The 15,010-nt window shown below is 37.2% G+C and overlaps 3 protein-coding genes across 3 annotated transcripts; 1 reads left to right on the top strand and 2 right to left on the bottom strand.

Moving 5' to 3' along the window:
* Positions 1-1,075: 1,075 nt before the first annotated feature.
* Positions 1,076-1,894, bottom strand: LOC120008019 (UPF0481 protein At3g47200-like). The gene is made up of 2 exons (XM_038858525.1): positions 1,835-1,894; positions 1,076-1,696 (listed from the first exon to the last, which is right to left on the bottom strand). Exons 1-2 carry the CDS (start codon positions 1,892-1,894, stop codon positions 1,076-1,078), a joined length of 681 nt encoding a protein of 226 aa, XP_038714453.1.
* A 1,345-nt stretch (positions 1,895-3,239) lies between these two features.
* LOC120006938 lies at positions 3,240-5,329 on the top strand. The gene has a single exon (XM_038857063.1). The coding sequence runs from the start codon at positions 3,390-3,392 to the stop codon at positions 5,064-5,066; it is 1,677 nt and encodes a 558-aa protein (XP_038712991.1). The 5' UTR covers positions 3,240-3,389; the 3' UTR covers positions 5,067-5,329.
* A 3,535-nt stretch (positions 5,330-8,864) lies between these two features.
* LOC120008062 (UPF0481 protein At3g47200-like) lies at positions 8,865-10,390 on the bottom strand. Its single transcript, XM_038858570.1, has 2 exons — positions 9,866-10,390; positions 8,865-9,779 (listed from the first exon to the last, which is right to left on the bottom strand). Exons 1-2 carry the CDS (start codon positions 10,379-10,381, stop codon positions 8,958-8,960), a joined length of 1,338 nt encoding a protein of 445 aa, XP_038714498.1. The 5' UTR covers positions 10,382-10,390; the 3' UTR covers positions 8,865-8,957.
* Positions 10,391-15,010: the final 4,620 nt, after the last annotated feature.

Consider the following 15,010-nt stretch of genomic DNA (forward strand, 5'->3'; position numbering starts at 1 on the left):
GAAAAATTGTTTGTATCAATTTATTTGTTTATATGGTATATGTTCAGTTTTCTTTTTTATATTTGTGAATAGTAGAGAGACGCGTAGATTTTGAGATGTGATATTGTTTGGATATGTTCTACTTAAGCCATGTATCAGATTGGAAGGAAGAAACCTCCGACCATTCGATGACCTTTATTTTCTTGATGTACATATATTTTAAAAAAATGTTTATTAATTTCTTATAGAAATGAATGGTGGGACTAAAACGCAACACATACAAGAACAATCTAAAAGTAATTCAAAAATTATTTATAAATACACAAGTATATTTTTTTGTATATCCTTACATACGTAGCAAATTATTAGTGTGAATTTTCATGATATAGACAGAACTTATGCTTCTTTTGTTTCACGAAAAATAGAATCTGAAAAAATGATATTTACATTTTTCAGCGTTTGTTCGATGGAAATTGATAAGATCAAGGAAAAACAACTAACGATCATGATGAATAAATCACTCTAACCTAAGCAAAACAACATCTCATTTTAAAGAATGTATGCCATTTTTCAATCATTCTTCTCAGCTCTATCCATCGTTGCACATGACTGCAATCTTATGTGCTTATAATTAATATGTCTGATATAATATTTTTTGCTTATTGATTCTGGAGTTCTAATACGTATCTTTAGGGTATGTAATTCTATATCTATGATGTTGTAGCGATTTGTTTGTTTTTTTTAAATTTACGTTTTCCGCCAAACAAACACCGAAAAATATTAGCAACCTTTTTGTTCAAACACTAGAAATTAGTTGTTTTTTAATGATAAGTTTTTTCTTTTCCATAAGAAGTTGATTTTCATCGAAACAAACGGAGCATTAATATCTGCAAATTTTCTCTATGGTTGCAACTCATCTTAGGAAATCAAGGTATTATGATCCAATTAATAAAATGCGAAAAACATGTAATGCAACACATTTAAAGTGCACTCTGGCTGCCTATAGGTGACCACGGGAACCATTTCTTCTGGAAAGCGGAGGAGGAGGAGGAGGAGGAACAGCTGGAGGTGGGGGGGGGCAGAGTCATTTTTGTAATTAGGATATACAGTATAGACAGTCTGGATTGGCAAAAAGGACGACAGAAGCTGTAAGGGATATAGGAGCCCATGGATTTCTGAAATATGTGCGATTGAGATAGGCTTTCCGCTTATTCCAGGGCTTCTCGGAGTATATTTTGACATTGGCTAATACCTCATTTAGATTGCTATCTGGGTCCAGTGTTATGTTTTTAGCCAGTGATTTGAACAGTTGAGCAATAGCTTTCTCACTTCCGACGTCATTCTCTATGATATCTCTTGATTCTAGGAGCACCACATCTTTTTCATTGTCGATGAGATTATCCATCAAGAATATATAGGATGCGATCTGGTTGCCTGCCCCAACGTGTTGCTGCTCAAAGGCTATCAGATTCAACAACATCATTTCAGTGTCGTCGTCCACCATGATAGGAGGAGGGACTTTAAGGTTTCCACGTTTGAACGATATGTCTTCAAGGTTTGCATTCCTATTTCTCTTGAACCCAACTCCAGCTTCATTAAGCTCTGTCGCAGATGGGATACTAACAGCAAGGCGGTTTCTTTTTCTACCACCTCCCTCATATTTTGAACATGCCTTATTGGATTTGGGTGCATCAATTAATCTAGTGTCTCTTTCTGTCTTTGAATGTAGGAGCGCTCAAAAAGACCTCTGTGAGCATATAATTGGCCGATCGATCTATTCGATATCCTAAGGGAGTACTAGAAGATGTTTTAGTTAAGGTACATGGATTAATTTTTCCAGTTGACTTTCTAGTACTTGATATGCAGGATTGCCAAGATCAAGGAGAAGAGCTTCCGCTGATTTTAGAGCGACCATTCATGAAGACTGCAAGGATGACAATTGATGTGTACGAAGACACACTAACAATGACAAATAATGAGGAAACAGTGACCTTCAAGCCCAAGGCAGTAGAAGGTGAGAAATCAACGGAGAATGTGCTCACTATTAAAGATTACATTGTGGAGAAAGAAGGACATCCAATTGAGGTAGAGTCCATGAATCTACCTAGAGTCATACCATATGAGAGAGGTAAACACACTACCTTTGAGTCCTTTCCTTCATCCACTAACAAGTTGTTCCCTCCATTATGAAAGCATCGCAGGCTAATATCCTCCAACAAGTGGTTTTTGGTAAAAGAGAAAAGGGATATTCTGGTTTTCTTGAGGATGCAATAGCTCATGCAACTATGAAAGACGAAATTATGCATTAGGGGTTGATGTGGGTGTGGCTAGAGGAAGACGATTACTACAACCCAATGAGTTGAAAGTGGGCTTCCAAGTTTACTAATCTAGCTACTTGAAGAGTTACGTCTTGCCTAGACGTTAAATAAAACGCTTGGTGGGAAACAACCCACCCGGTAAATTTGTTCCTTTTATTTAATATTGTTTTTAGTTCATTACAAAGAAGAAAATATGAAATCTGTCTCGTAAATTTAGTTGATTTGTTACTCGCTAAACTCTCACGTGTCTTCATTTGCCAGAAGCGAAGAAGAATCCTGATTCCGTCAAATCGACTTTGTCTAATTAGCATTTGGAAATGTATTTTGCATGATAGTATGAGATGGGTAAGAGTATGGGTTGGTGATATGAGCTCTTAATGTCATCATTGCGGAGTGGGTTGGGTTGGTGGTCCGAGTTTAGAGTTGGCCCAACTGTTCTGATAGGTATGCTGAATTAAGGAATTCTCAGTTAAAAAATTATATATCTTGAATTGTGACTTTCCATGGGTCATCCAACAGACAAAGGTGATCAAGTTGGTTAAGAATGAAAGAGAAAAACATGAATTAAGATTTCATGATTTTTCAGGGTATTTGGTGAGAATAAAACAATTCAAATATCCAGAATTTATATGCCCAAACAAAAGCCCACAATTTTCTCACCATTTAAAAAAATTTAAAAAAAGAAAACTAAAATCGCACAAATAGACCATTCACCAACTCACTGTTAATTAGTCGAGGTTGGCTTTAGTTTAAAAGAATCTAATTAAATAGTTCTGCCTGCAGTTTGTCAGGAATACCATATATGCTGCAATAATTTCATATAATAAGCGAACTGATATCTTAATATAAAATGTTTATTAAGATATCGGAATCCACGAAATTTGGTCTAAATATAAAAAAGTTATCAATTGATATGAAGTCTCTTGGAAAGGAACTGGAAGATGGCCCTCGCCCACTTAAATATTAACCCACATTGAGTTGACTCTAGACAGCTTTCAGATCTAAATCTTGAAATTGTATAAAATGATAAGCAATCATATATGCAGAGATATATCAACTTCTTTCAGATCTAAATCTTGAAATTGTAGAGATATGGAGGTGCTTCAATTGATATCTTTAGATCACGTCCACCCTCACGATCTCATCTTCTGCGAGCAAGAAGTCATACACCTAAACGCCCATGAAGAAATTTTTTGCCATGCATGCTCGAAATCATTGGAGGGTGCTAGCTTCTACTATTGCGGTGAGTGTTATTTCTTTCTTCATAAGACCTGTGCAGAGTTACCCCCTGTGATTAAACACCCCTCACATCGTAAACACCCTCTGATTCTTCACCCGAATTCACAATCCAGTCCTGATGGATCTCTCTGTGATATGTGTGGGCTAAAGATTGGCAACTTCCTTTACAATTGCTATTGCGACTTTGACCTTGATATCGATTGCGCTATGGTTGCACGGTGCTTCTTTCAACCTGAAGGTCACAACCATCATTTCACTGCGTGGTGTAGGTCAGATCCATTTACATGCGATTTTTGTGGCACGTATAGTGATCGGTCTGAATACACGTCAGAAGCTTTGGTCCCTTGGATATGCACTAAATGTCATGTTGTAGTTCATGGTAAATGTATGTCACTGCCATTCACAGTTCACTTACCACAACATGATCACCCCCTCATCCACACTTACTGCATTACTGAAAGTCAGTCTATTGTTTTAATTTGTAGAGTTTGTTGTCAAGAAGTGAATAGAGAATTTGGATGTTATTCTTGTCAAAATTGTCCCTGTGTTGTCCATGTCGACTGCATAATAGACAACGTGCAAGAAGTAAGACAAAAGTTCTGGGCAGAAGAAATTGAGGCAGCGAACAACCAATTAGTTGAACAAGAGATTGAACATTTCAGTCATCCTCGTCATAAATTAATTCTGTTACAACATGATGATGATCACGAGATTGAAACAAAATGCGATGGCTGCATGCGTCTCATCTCTTGTCCCTTTTACAGGTGTCTAGAATGTGATTTTTCTCTCCATATCACCTGTTCCAAATTACCGAAACAAATCAATCACCCACTTCACCCACAACACCCCCTAACCCTTGTTCCAAACAATGATAAGTTCACTCTCTGTTGTTGGGCTTGCTCAAATCCGTTCCATGGCTTCTCCTATCGTTGTAGAGCTTGTTTTGGATTCACAATTGATATCCGATGTGCTTTAGTCAATCCTCTAGAATTCTACCATGATAGTCATAAGCACCCCCTCAGTGTGTTCACCCAAGGCAATAACTATCCACAATGTACTTCTTGTGGCAAGGCCTGCAGGGAAGACGACAAGTACATGCTCCGATGCAAAGAACGATGTCCCTTCGCATTGCACTATGGATGCGCCATATTACCACGTACAATCAAGTATGAGTATGATGAGCATTCTCTTGTCCTCTTATACCATGGAAATGATGATTCGGATGGGTTTCCTTATTGTGATATTTGTGAACAAGATAGAAATCCTAATCTTTGGTTTTACGCTTGTCCTAATTATTTGGAGTGTCCAATTTATGTTCATCCTGAATGTGCTCAAGGTGACTGCCCCTACGTGAAGCTAGGAACTAGTATCAAGGCTCCCGATCTGCACGAACATGAGCTCTTTTTCATCCGAAGGACGCAAGACTTCCTTCCATGTCACTTGTGCAGTAAGAATGATCAAGAAATATCCCTTGAGTGTAACAAGGAAAAGTGCAATTTTAGCGTTCATTTCTATTGTGCCATCCTTTGAGGATCATTACCGGGACTATTCATTTGGGTACTTGTAGTTCTCAAAGCTAGTCCTTTTGGTTCATTCTATTACCGTTGTGGATTAGACGTCTCTGTCTTCTTCTTTTGGAATCTCTGTAAAGATGACCGTTGGTCATCTGATTCTTTGCTGTACCTTGCATTCTTTGCGGTACCTTTGATACACATATTGCTCTCTGGCTTGAGAGTCTTGTAAGCTTTCTCAATATATTTGAATCAATTAATTATGAAATCAGACTTTTTTTTTAGAAGATAATTCGAATTTTAGGGTATGCTAACAATTACAAAATCCAATCACTTCTTCTTCTCCACAACGACTTGGCAATTGGCATCTTCAGATAATCTCAACTCCTCCTCTAATCATTTATTCTTCTCTTGGTTTAAATTTCAAGGCTCTAACAAATAACAGCAACCAAGTTTTGTTGTTCCATTTTATTATTTTTATTTATATTGATGGTTTTGATTTATTTTCAGAATTAAAAATTTTAAAAGAAATTTTGGAAGAAAAAAATACTCCAATTGAAATATTAAATTTCATAAAAAAATTAGATTCATTTCCTAATGCATGGATCGCTTATAGAATTTTATTAAGAATACTTATAACAGTAGCTTCTACAAAACGAAGTTTTTCAAAACTTAAACTTGTAAAAAAAAACTACTTGTGGTCAACTATGTCACAAGAAAGATTAAATAGGTTGGCTTTATTATCGATTGAAAAATTAATGTTAGAGAATCTTGAATATAAAACTTTAATTAATGATTTTACATTTTAAAAAGTAAGAAAAATAAATTTAAAATAAAAATTATTATAATATTTGCCTAGAGCCTCTAATTATGTTGAGCCGCCCCTGTATGTATGTGTGCGTCAGAAATTTTTTTAAAAAAAATTTTTGATTTGAAGTTTCTTGTAAAGTATCCTATATATTTATTCTTTTAAGGAAATCGAATGGTCCTACGCACCTTTGCTTCTCTTGATAATTTTTTTATTTAATAGTTGTATACCCGCATTTCGCGCAACATGTAATGAGAAAGGTCACATAGGCGAGGAGAACGCGAGCGAAAGCGTGAAACCGACACCCTTTCTGTTTGACTGCTGAAGCCAGTAGATTAGAGGCCAGCACACACTACCATTGACGAGAATAATTAATGTAATTAAAGTTGATGTGTTGGTTTTCATGCTTGCACATGTACATATATCAATAAATCAAGTTGAATTACATTTATAATTTAACCATACTGAGATATACACACATTTATATGCTCAAATTAAACAAAATTTGATTTGATACGGAGTTTCTTAGAAAGAGTTGGAAAGATGGCCTGCACCCACTTAAATCTTAAGCCAGATATTGACTTGACTTAGACTTTATGTTAAGGTCGTCTATAAAATTATAGGTAGGTTCTCTGAGTGATGATGATATATGCAGAGATATTATAATATCCACTTGTTTCAGATCTAAATCTTGAAATTGTAGAGATATGGTGTTGCTTCAATTGATATCTTCATATCACCTCCACCCTCACGATCGATTTCAATGAAGAAATTCTTTCTTGTGTGTGCTCAAAATCAATGGCTAGTGCTACCTTCTATTGGGAAGGTATCAACAACATAGAATAAGTGAAAATAAAGCAATTGAAACAAGAAGATACCAAGATTTACAACGTTCGGCCAATTGTGCCTACGTTATTGGAGTTGCAAAGAGTTTTCACTATTGCAAACTGCTCTGACAACTAAGTTTTCATATTGTTAATCTCCTCAATGCTTGATCCTGTGATAAGCATATCATCCATGTACAATAACACCAGAGGAGAAGGTAAAGATGAAGCCGAATATTTAGTAAAAATTTATGTTGCTAATAAATTAGAAATCAGCAGCTTCAACAATGTCCAGCAAGCTCAGTAAAGAAAAAAATACTTTAAAAATCAGACCTGATTCACTAACTTAAAAATTAGACTTGGTCTGCAAATTAAATCAAGAAAACGAACCAAAAATAGTCACATGTCCTTCAAAGATATAAGCTCCGATACCACTGTTAGAAATTGAAGGTTTACTAACCCACAAATCAGCATGAAATCTCCAGAAATAATACCTCAAAATCTGATGTTTCTCACCCAGAAAATCAACCTCTTAAATATCAAGACAGAGAGCAAAATAAACCACAGAAAAATTGGAAGAAGAAATTCTGAAATCTATCTTGCAAAATAGTCTTACAAAATCATGTGAAATACAAGCCGGACAATGCTAAAGATCCCCAAAATTTGACCCCCAAAAGTCTTCTAAATCTATGTGGCATTAAAATAACCATTGATTAAAAACACGCATGTAAGACCCACTTCACATCCAACTCTCCATATTAAATAGGGGTATTTTGGAGGTCACTTTTTAAGGGGCTCAAGCATTATCCATACAAGCCCAAAACTAGACTTATATAGGACTCACTTAAACTAGACTTATATAGGACTCACTTAAGCGGTTTTCTAATAGTATTAAAAGACCTTTTTCTAATATCACTAGAAGAACTAAAGACATATGAGCCACACAATAAAATATAAAATTACTTGACTACAAATACTAAAAGGATTAGAATACTAGAATAAGCTAAACATGAGAAGTCTCAACTTCAACAGAAATAAGTATATATCTAATTAAGTTTCTATACTTTCAATTCTTTGCTTTGTAAATAAGGAAATATAACTAACTATTGTGCCAATGATTGAGTCTAGCTAATAGAGTATCAAAGAGTATAATATAATATTCCTTCATGGCTTTGGTTAAGTATTATAGTGAACTCAAAAGACTAAAAGATTGGCCAAGGCAGATCACATGTTCCTTGCTTAAAATAACTGATAAATTAATTAAAACCTTTGAATATGAGTCTTCCATTCCAGACCATTCTCATTAATTTTTGCTTTTCTTTTATTTTCTCTCAGGAATAAATTAATTTTTGGTTGGGAAGTCTAAACAAACTGCACAAAGGAGGCAAGGCATGTACTTTCATCATGCATGATTTGATCATATGCCAACATTCACCTCCAATATCTATTGTAACACGTACATTTTTTTAACCAAATATGGTAATATGGTTAGCTTTGCTCTAGTCAAAGTTAAGTTGCTTTTTAGTTTTAGTTTGTTTGTTTGTTTTGTGGCGTCCTCGAACACTTCAATTTGTAACCTGGTTTTATAGCCACATGTTGTACTGGTGTTCTGTAAGAAAACAAAACACTAACAACGGAGATTTCGATATTCCTATTCGCTATATCACTTGCCTGGTTGGTTTGCATGCTCTGATAGATGATTTATGTTCTTGTAGCTAGCCTGCAATGTACTCCCTGTAATGCTACAAAGATTCTGTATTCTATTGGAAGCAGCCTCAGAACAACATTGTAGGCTTTTTGGCTCGAGAATTCTTTTGCTCTTATCTGCTGTTGTTTCATTTCATCCAAGATATCGTGGCGGCCCGACCAGATTGTTATCTCTTGCAACTTAGCTTAATAGGAATTGGAAAATGAAATGATCGCACATATATTTTCTCTGATTAGTGACACAGTCCATGATTATCTTGGCATGCATTTGGAGTTTCTATGTTCTCAATGATGTAGACATTTAAATTTTCAATATCCGCCTATTATCTATCAGCTTATTAACAGCAAATTTTCTCTATGGTTGTGAAAATATGGCCTTCCTTTTGCCTTTTGTTAGTGATCTAACAGAAAACTGTAGAAAAATTACAGAGAAAGCTGTTAAGCCTGTAAGAAGAGTCCAGAAGAACAATTACAGCCGCACAATATATAACACAGTAAATTAAGCTTGGTCAATGTTCAACAATAACCTTGACCAGCAATGCATCTAACAAACCAATAAAATGCAACAGATTTATATGTGACGATGGAAACCGCCTCTTCTGGAAACCGGTGGTGGAGGATTAAGCATAGGAGGTGGAGGTAGAGGTGGAGGAGGAGGAACAGCTGGGGGAGGGCCGGGAGAGTTGTTTTTGTAATAAGGATAGACAGTATAGACCGTCTGGACTATGGTGACGGCAAAAAGGAAGATGGCAGCTACAAGGGATATAAGAACCCAAGGATTTCTGCAATAGGTGTGAAAGAGAGTGGCTCTCCACCGATTCCAGAACTTCTTGTAGTATTCTTTGACGTTGTTTTGTACCACATGTAGCTTGTTATCTGAGTCCACTGATATGTCTTTAGAGAGTGTGCTGAACAGTTCAACAACAGCTTTGTCACTTCCCAAGGCATTATCTATGATATCTCTTGATTCTAGGAGCGCCACATCTTTTTCGGTGTCGATGATATTATCCATGAAGAAGATATAGGATGTGACCTGGTTGCCTGCCCCATTGTGGTACCGCTCAAAGGCCATCAGATTCAAGAACATCGATTCAGTGCCATCATCCACGGTTATAGGAGGGAATTTGAGGATTCCGCATTTGAACGAAATGTCCTCAAGGCTTGTAGTCTTACTTTTCCTGAACCGGATTCCAGCTTCATCAAGCTCTGTTGCAGATGGGATAATTACACCGCCAGAGCTTCCTTTAACAACCCTCGAATCTGTATTTCCGTCTAGTAGATTCTTCCTGTATAGCTCCAGAACATGAAGGCATTTACCCAGGGCTGGCGTCACCTTATCATTGGGAGAGAATAACTTCAGTATGAGCTCGTTGAGACGCTTATTATCCTCATCCTGTGTCAAAGTATAACATCTCCATTATTAGTAATCTCGTAAAGCAAACTATTAATAACTCATTGAGTAGTAGATTAGAAATAGACGTTTGGTCCAGCCTCGCAAGCTAAGAGCCTTTCAAGAACCAGCATTGGCAACTGATTTTCGAGCATCAACATATCACGCCTCATATACGGGATCATATAAAGCTTCCCATGGCTGCTGAAGATTGGGTCGCTGGAAGCATAGTCTTTCGGTGTCTTTTCATAGCTATGCAAGATTTCGAGCATGAAACAGCCATCAAGGATCATCAGCTGTATGAATTTGTCGTCGTCTTCTTGCCACTCTGTTGGAAGCACAGCATATGAGGATTTTAAATCCTTCACCACTTCTGCCAAGGAATCAATCAACACTTGCCGAGGTTTATTTGATCTCTTTAGAAAATGGCGCATCGCTCGTTCCTTGTGCTTCTCCATTGGCAGCAGATGAGCTTTTCCGTGATGGTAAGGACCGAAAGAGACTGCTTGAGGGATGTAGGCTTTCTCGTTTAGCTCTGTGATGCTGGTAGTTAGTTGGTAGATTGATTGCTTCTCCCAGTCCTCCATGTCCATCTCAATCTCCATCTCCTGTGAATTATTATCTGCCTTCATTCTGTTGAGTTTGATGCCAACTTCTTCAGTCCAATTTGCTTTTAAATAAGTATATATCCAACTTTCTGTACTTTTAATTCTTTGCTTTGTAAATAAGGAAATCTAACTAACTATTGTGCCAGTGATTGATTCTAGCTAATAGAGTATGAAAGAGTAGAATATATTCCTTTATGGCTTTGGTTAAGGATTATACTGAACTCAAAAGACTAAGATTGGCCAAGGCAGATGAAATGTTCCTTGTTTAAAATAACTAATAAAACCTTTGAATATGAATCCTTGAGGCCCTTGATATGGATTTAATTGCAAGCGCACAAATCGCACAAATAATATAAAGATGAGTAAATTATCGTTTCCACTAGGGATGTGTTGGCAAAAGAAATCAATGTCAAACAAGCTACAATTATGTAAATTGGAGAAAATGATTTGCGATTGGTTTTGATTTTTACTAAACTAATTAAAAAGAACAAAAACAATTCAAACACAAATATGAAATCAAGGATGGAAAGCACTAGGGTACTTAACTTCACCTCACCTATCCAATTCAATTCTCTTGATTCCTTAATCCCTAATTCATCTCTCAATAATGACAATCGATTTCTCAACTTATTCAATGTTCTATTCCTAGATACATCAAACGTATTTTCAATATAAATCCCTGTTATTCCTAACAATTGGATTAATATATCAAAAACTCATTACGAACTATGGAAATCATTTAGCAATTGCATAAGTCACAAACCTATATTCCTATGGTTCATGCACCCTATGTCATCTATGGCTTGAGGCAAACCCTAGATATCTCCTTCCGGTCTCAATCTAGGCAGCAAATCAATTGAATGATGGCCAAACACTCAAAAGCATTAATCACACTCATAGACAATCAAGAGAGAAAGAGAAATCAAGAAATAAGGAAATCAAGTTTATTGAATCTTCAAGGTTTGGTTACATTAAGACCCTAGTAGGAAATCTAGCCACTCATGGAAGCAAAATACATCATTAAACAAAGGAAATCAACCATAGAAACTAGGATAGAAAAGGAGAGAGGAAACCCCCTTGTAGATCCTCTTCTTCTCCAAGCTCCAAGGTGACCTCCAAGCTCTCCCATGGAGGCAGCACGAAATCCAGCTCCCCAGCCTCCAAAACTCCCTTCCAAAACCCTATCTTATGCCCTTTTATACTTCTCCAAACTCTTATGTCGTTTCCAAAACAAGTTGGGGTCGTTTTGGCTTAGAAACACGTGAATTCGAGTCTTTTCCGCGAAACTGCGCAGTGCTGTGAATAGTACTCCGATCGATCGGGAATAGTCCGATCGATCGGAAATACAATCTGTCTCGATGATATTTTTAGGTGTTTTGGCAGGTCCGATCGATCGGAAATTATGGCCGATCGATCGGAAATTAGTCCTGGGCTCCAAGTCTTCATTTTGCACTCTTTTCCTCCCATTCTTGCCTTGACACCTACAATATGCAAATATAGCTTTCTTAGGCAATATTAACTCTTAATCAACTCAAAATGCAATGAACTTATGTGTAAAGGATGCACAAATGTATGTATATATTTGACACATCAAACACCCCCACACTTAACCTTTGCTCTTCCTCGAGCAAGTTGAGAATGAATAAAGGAGGGAAAGAGTATTTTCTGTTAAGCTCAAATGAAAAATAAAACAACAAAGACCTACTCCAAATAAGCAACTAATCTATGCCACTTTCGTAGGGCTCACGATGACACTTAGCATGTGCCACAAGCCTTTAAACCCCTAGGTGCCCCTAGTAGGAGGAGTTGTGTCTCCTGAGGGTTTACCAGAATGATACCCACAAACATTAAACAAATTCAATGCCAAAATTCATGTCATCAACAAGAGTATAAAACGGATTCACAATTGCAACCCTATCCACATTAACAAACCAAACATTAGGGCATTCAAACCAATAAAGGCATTCCTTCAAGAATCTTATCTCATCCACTTTGCTTATAAATTCTAGAATTGATGCACATAATGGATTTCACTTGATATTTGGCTTCAAAGTGACCTAAACAATGGTCATGTAGTCTTCCAAGAACAATAAGAATCCAAAAGCAAATACAATGAGCATTTATTCAAACTTCATTCTTATTCACATTTTTTTTTTCTTTTTCTTCTCAAAGGTGACTTGTGCAATGTTCAACCTCCTTAAGCTTTCTAAATGACTCATGTAACGAGCTTTCGACCAATGACTCCCAATCCAGTTGGCTTAGGGCACTAGGTGTTAAGACACCCCAACGGATCTAATTACCCAAGTCAAAAAGGCTACGAGGTTAAACTAGTCACCAAGGTACTCGAACATTCATTTCCTACCTTTTTACGCGAAACTCATTGCTTGCTAGGCAAGAGGCCCGGTTACTCAGCAGAGAACTTATGAAAGAAACCATTTATTAATAAACACAATTTTTTTCTTCTCTTTTCTATTTTTTTTTCTTTTCTACATATTTTTTTTTCTCTTTTTAATTGCTCAAGTAGTGCTACTTAGAATCAAATTGATCTCAAACAACCACAAATGTCAAAGTCAAGTCATATTTCATACCCCACAATCAAGTGTTCAATATTCACAAAGGCACAATGGACAAAACAATGCTCAAGATAGGAACAACTCAATTGGAAAGAATGTCCATAGCAAGATCCATCAATGCTTCAAAGATCACAAAATTCATCCAAATACACTCAAGAATGGCATGACATAAGGCATTTGAAGTTAAATTTTTTTTTTTTTTTTTACGAAAACGAGACATCTAAATTCCCACCCCCACACTTAAAATATGCAATGTCCTCAATGCATGGAATAGGTGAAAATAAAATAAAAAGATAGGGATAGAATAATACAACCTGGGTTGCCTCCCGAAAGCGCTTGGTTTAAAGTCTTCAGCCCGACTCCCCTCTGTGAATTCAACCGGGATTCTTGAGGGTTGTGGTGTAGACTCCCCTTGATGGCTTCTTAGGATTGACATTTGATTGCTTAGGTGCCATGCAAGGAGCATAAGCTTTCATCACCACCATTTCCTTAGGATAGACATTTTTCTTCATTTTCTTGGTTTTCCTCTTCTTCTTTTTCTTGCTCTTCTTTTTCTTCTCCGTGGGATCTTCAATTTGAGGCTTTTGAACTTCAATTGCAGCTTGTGAGGCTGTCTTGGGAACTTCATGCTCAACCTTGGAATTTTTGCCTAAAAGAACTTCCACCGGAATATATGGAACTTCCTTCTCAAGAGTGTCGGGGATGATCATGTCAATATGCTCTACTTGGAGGCATTGTTGAGAAATCTCCTCTTGCCTCCTAGTTCCAAACACTTTAAAAGTGATTTGGTCACCTCCCGCACCTCTCAAAGTAAGCTTCCCTTTTTCAACATCTATCAAAGCTCTCCCGGTGCTCAAGAATGGTCTTCCCAAGATGATAGGAGTAGTGGGGTTGGCCTCCATATCCAAAATAAGAAAATCAACCGGAAACATAAGATCACCCACCTTCACTAAGACATCCTCTACCATGCCAATAGGATACTTGATAGATCTATCCGCCATTTGCAAAGACACTGTGGTTGGACTAATCTCATGCAAACCAATGAGCTTGGCTATTGATAGTGGCATCAAGTTGATACTAGCTCCCAAATCACATAGCGCCCTTTCAATTACCGTACTACCAATGGTGCAAGGAATGGTGAAACTTCCTGGATCTTTCTTCTTAATTGGAAGCTTTTGCTGCACGATGGCACTACACTCCTCCGTTAATTGGACACTCTCATAATCCTTCAACCTCCGCTTCTTAGAAAGAATTTCCTTCATAAACTTGACATAGCTAGGCATTTGCTCCAAAGCTTCTGCAAAAGGTATATTGATCTGCAATTTCTTGAACACCTCAAGGAATTTTGAGAATTGAGAATCATTCTTGGTTTTCTTCAACCTTTGTGGAAAAGGAATTGGAGGCACATACGCTTTAACCGGAGGTGCTGGCAATGAACTATCGGGCCAATCCATTTCAATTGCATATCGAGACTCCAAATTCTTGCTTTTCTGCATTTTTTCAACTTTCTCATTCTGGGCTACAGTGGTCCGATCGATCGGAATTGGGACCGATCGATCGGAGTTAGGCTCTGTCCTATTTTCAATTTCTGATGTAGTGGTCCGATCGATCGGGGTTGAGGTCCGATCGATCGGATTTGAGCTCTGTCCTTCCTCAACTGCATTTTTCTGCAATTCTTCATCTTTCAGTTTTTTCGCTTTTTCAGCATCTAGATCGGCAGCAGTTTTCACAAGATTACCATTCCGTAGAGTAATAGCATAACAATGATCCTTCCCTTTCGGATTCACTTCCGTTTGGCTAGGAAGTCCCCCTTTTTCTCTAGAAAATAAAGCATTAGCTAATTGCCCCACTTGTATCTCAAGATTTCTAATGGAAGCCCCTTGATTGTGAATCAGTGATGCTTGGGTTTGTAATGCAGAATCAGTCTTGCTGATGAAGTTGTTTGTGTTGTTGGCTAATGCCTCCATACTCCCGACCATCTTAGCAAATATTTCATCAATGTCCCTCTTCTTCTCTTGGGGCTGCATTTGTTGAGGAGGAGGGTTTTGCACGT

The sequence above is a fragment of the Tripterygium wilfordii genome, chromosome 10, assembly GCF_013401445.1.
Source record: "Tripterygium wilfordii isolate XIE 37 chromosome 10, ASM1340144v1, whole genome shotgun sequence".
In the NCBI taxonomy this organism is placed as follows: Eukaryota; Viridiplantae; Streptophyta; class Magnoliopsida; order Celastrales; family Celastraceae; genus Tripterygium; species Tripterygium wilfordii.

Bases quoted from the DNA above. Each gene is read 5' to 3' on its own strand.
- LOC120008062 (XM_038858570.1), bottom strand. From the start codon at position 10,381: ATGGAGATTGAGATGGACATGGAGGACTGGGAGAAGCAATCAATCTAC. The intron at 9,780-9,865 runs GTCTATTTCTAA...ACTTTGACACAG, and splicing joins CTTGCGAGGCTGGACCAAAC to GATGAGGATAATAAGCGTCT.
- LOC120008019 (XM_038858525.1), bottom strand. From the start codon at position 1,894: ATGGTCGCTCTAAAATCAGCGGAAGCTCTTCTCCTTGATCTTGGCAAT. The intron at 1,697-1,834 runs GTACTAGAAAGT...CTACATTCAAAG, and splicing joins TTGGCAATCCTGCATATCAA to ACAGAAAGAGACACTAGATT.
- LOC120006938 (XM_038857063.1), top strand. From the start codon at position 3,390: ATGGAGGTGCTTCAATTGATATCTTTAGATCACGTCCACCCTCACGAT.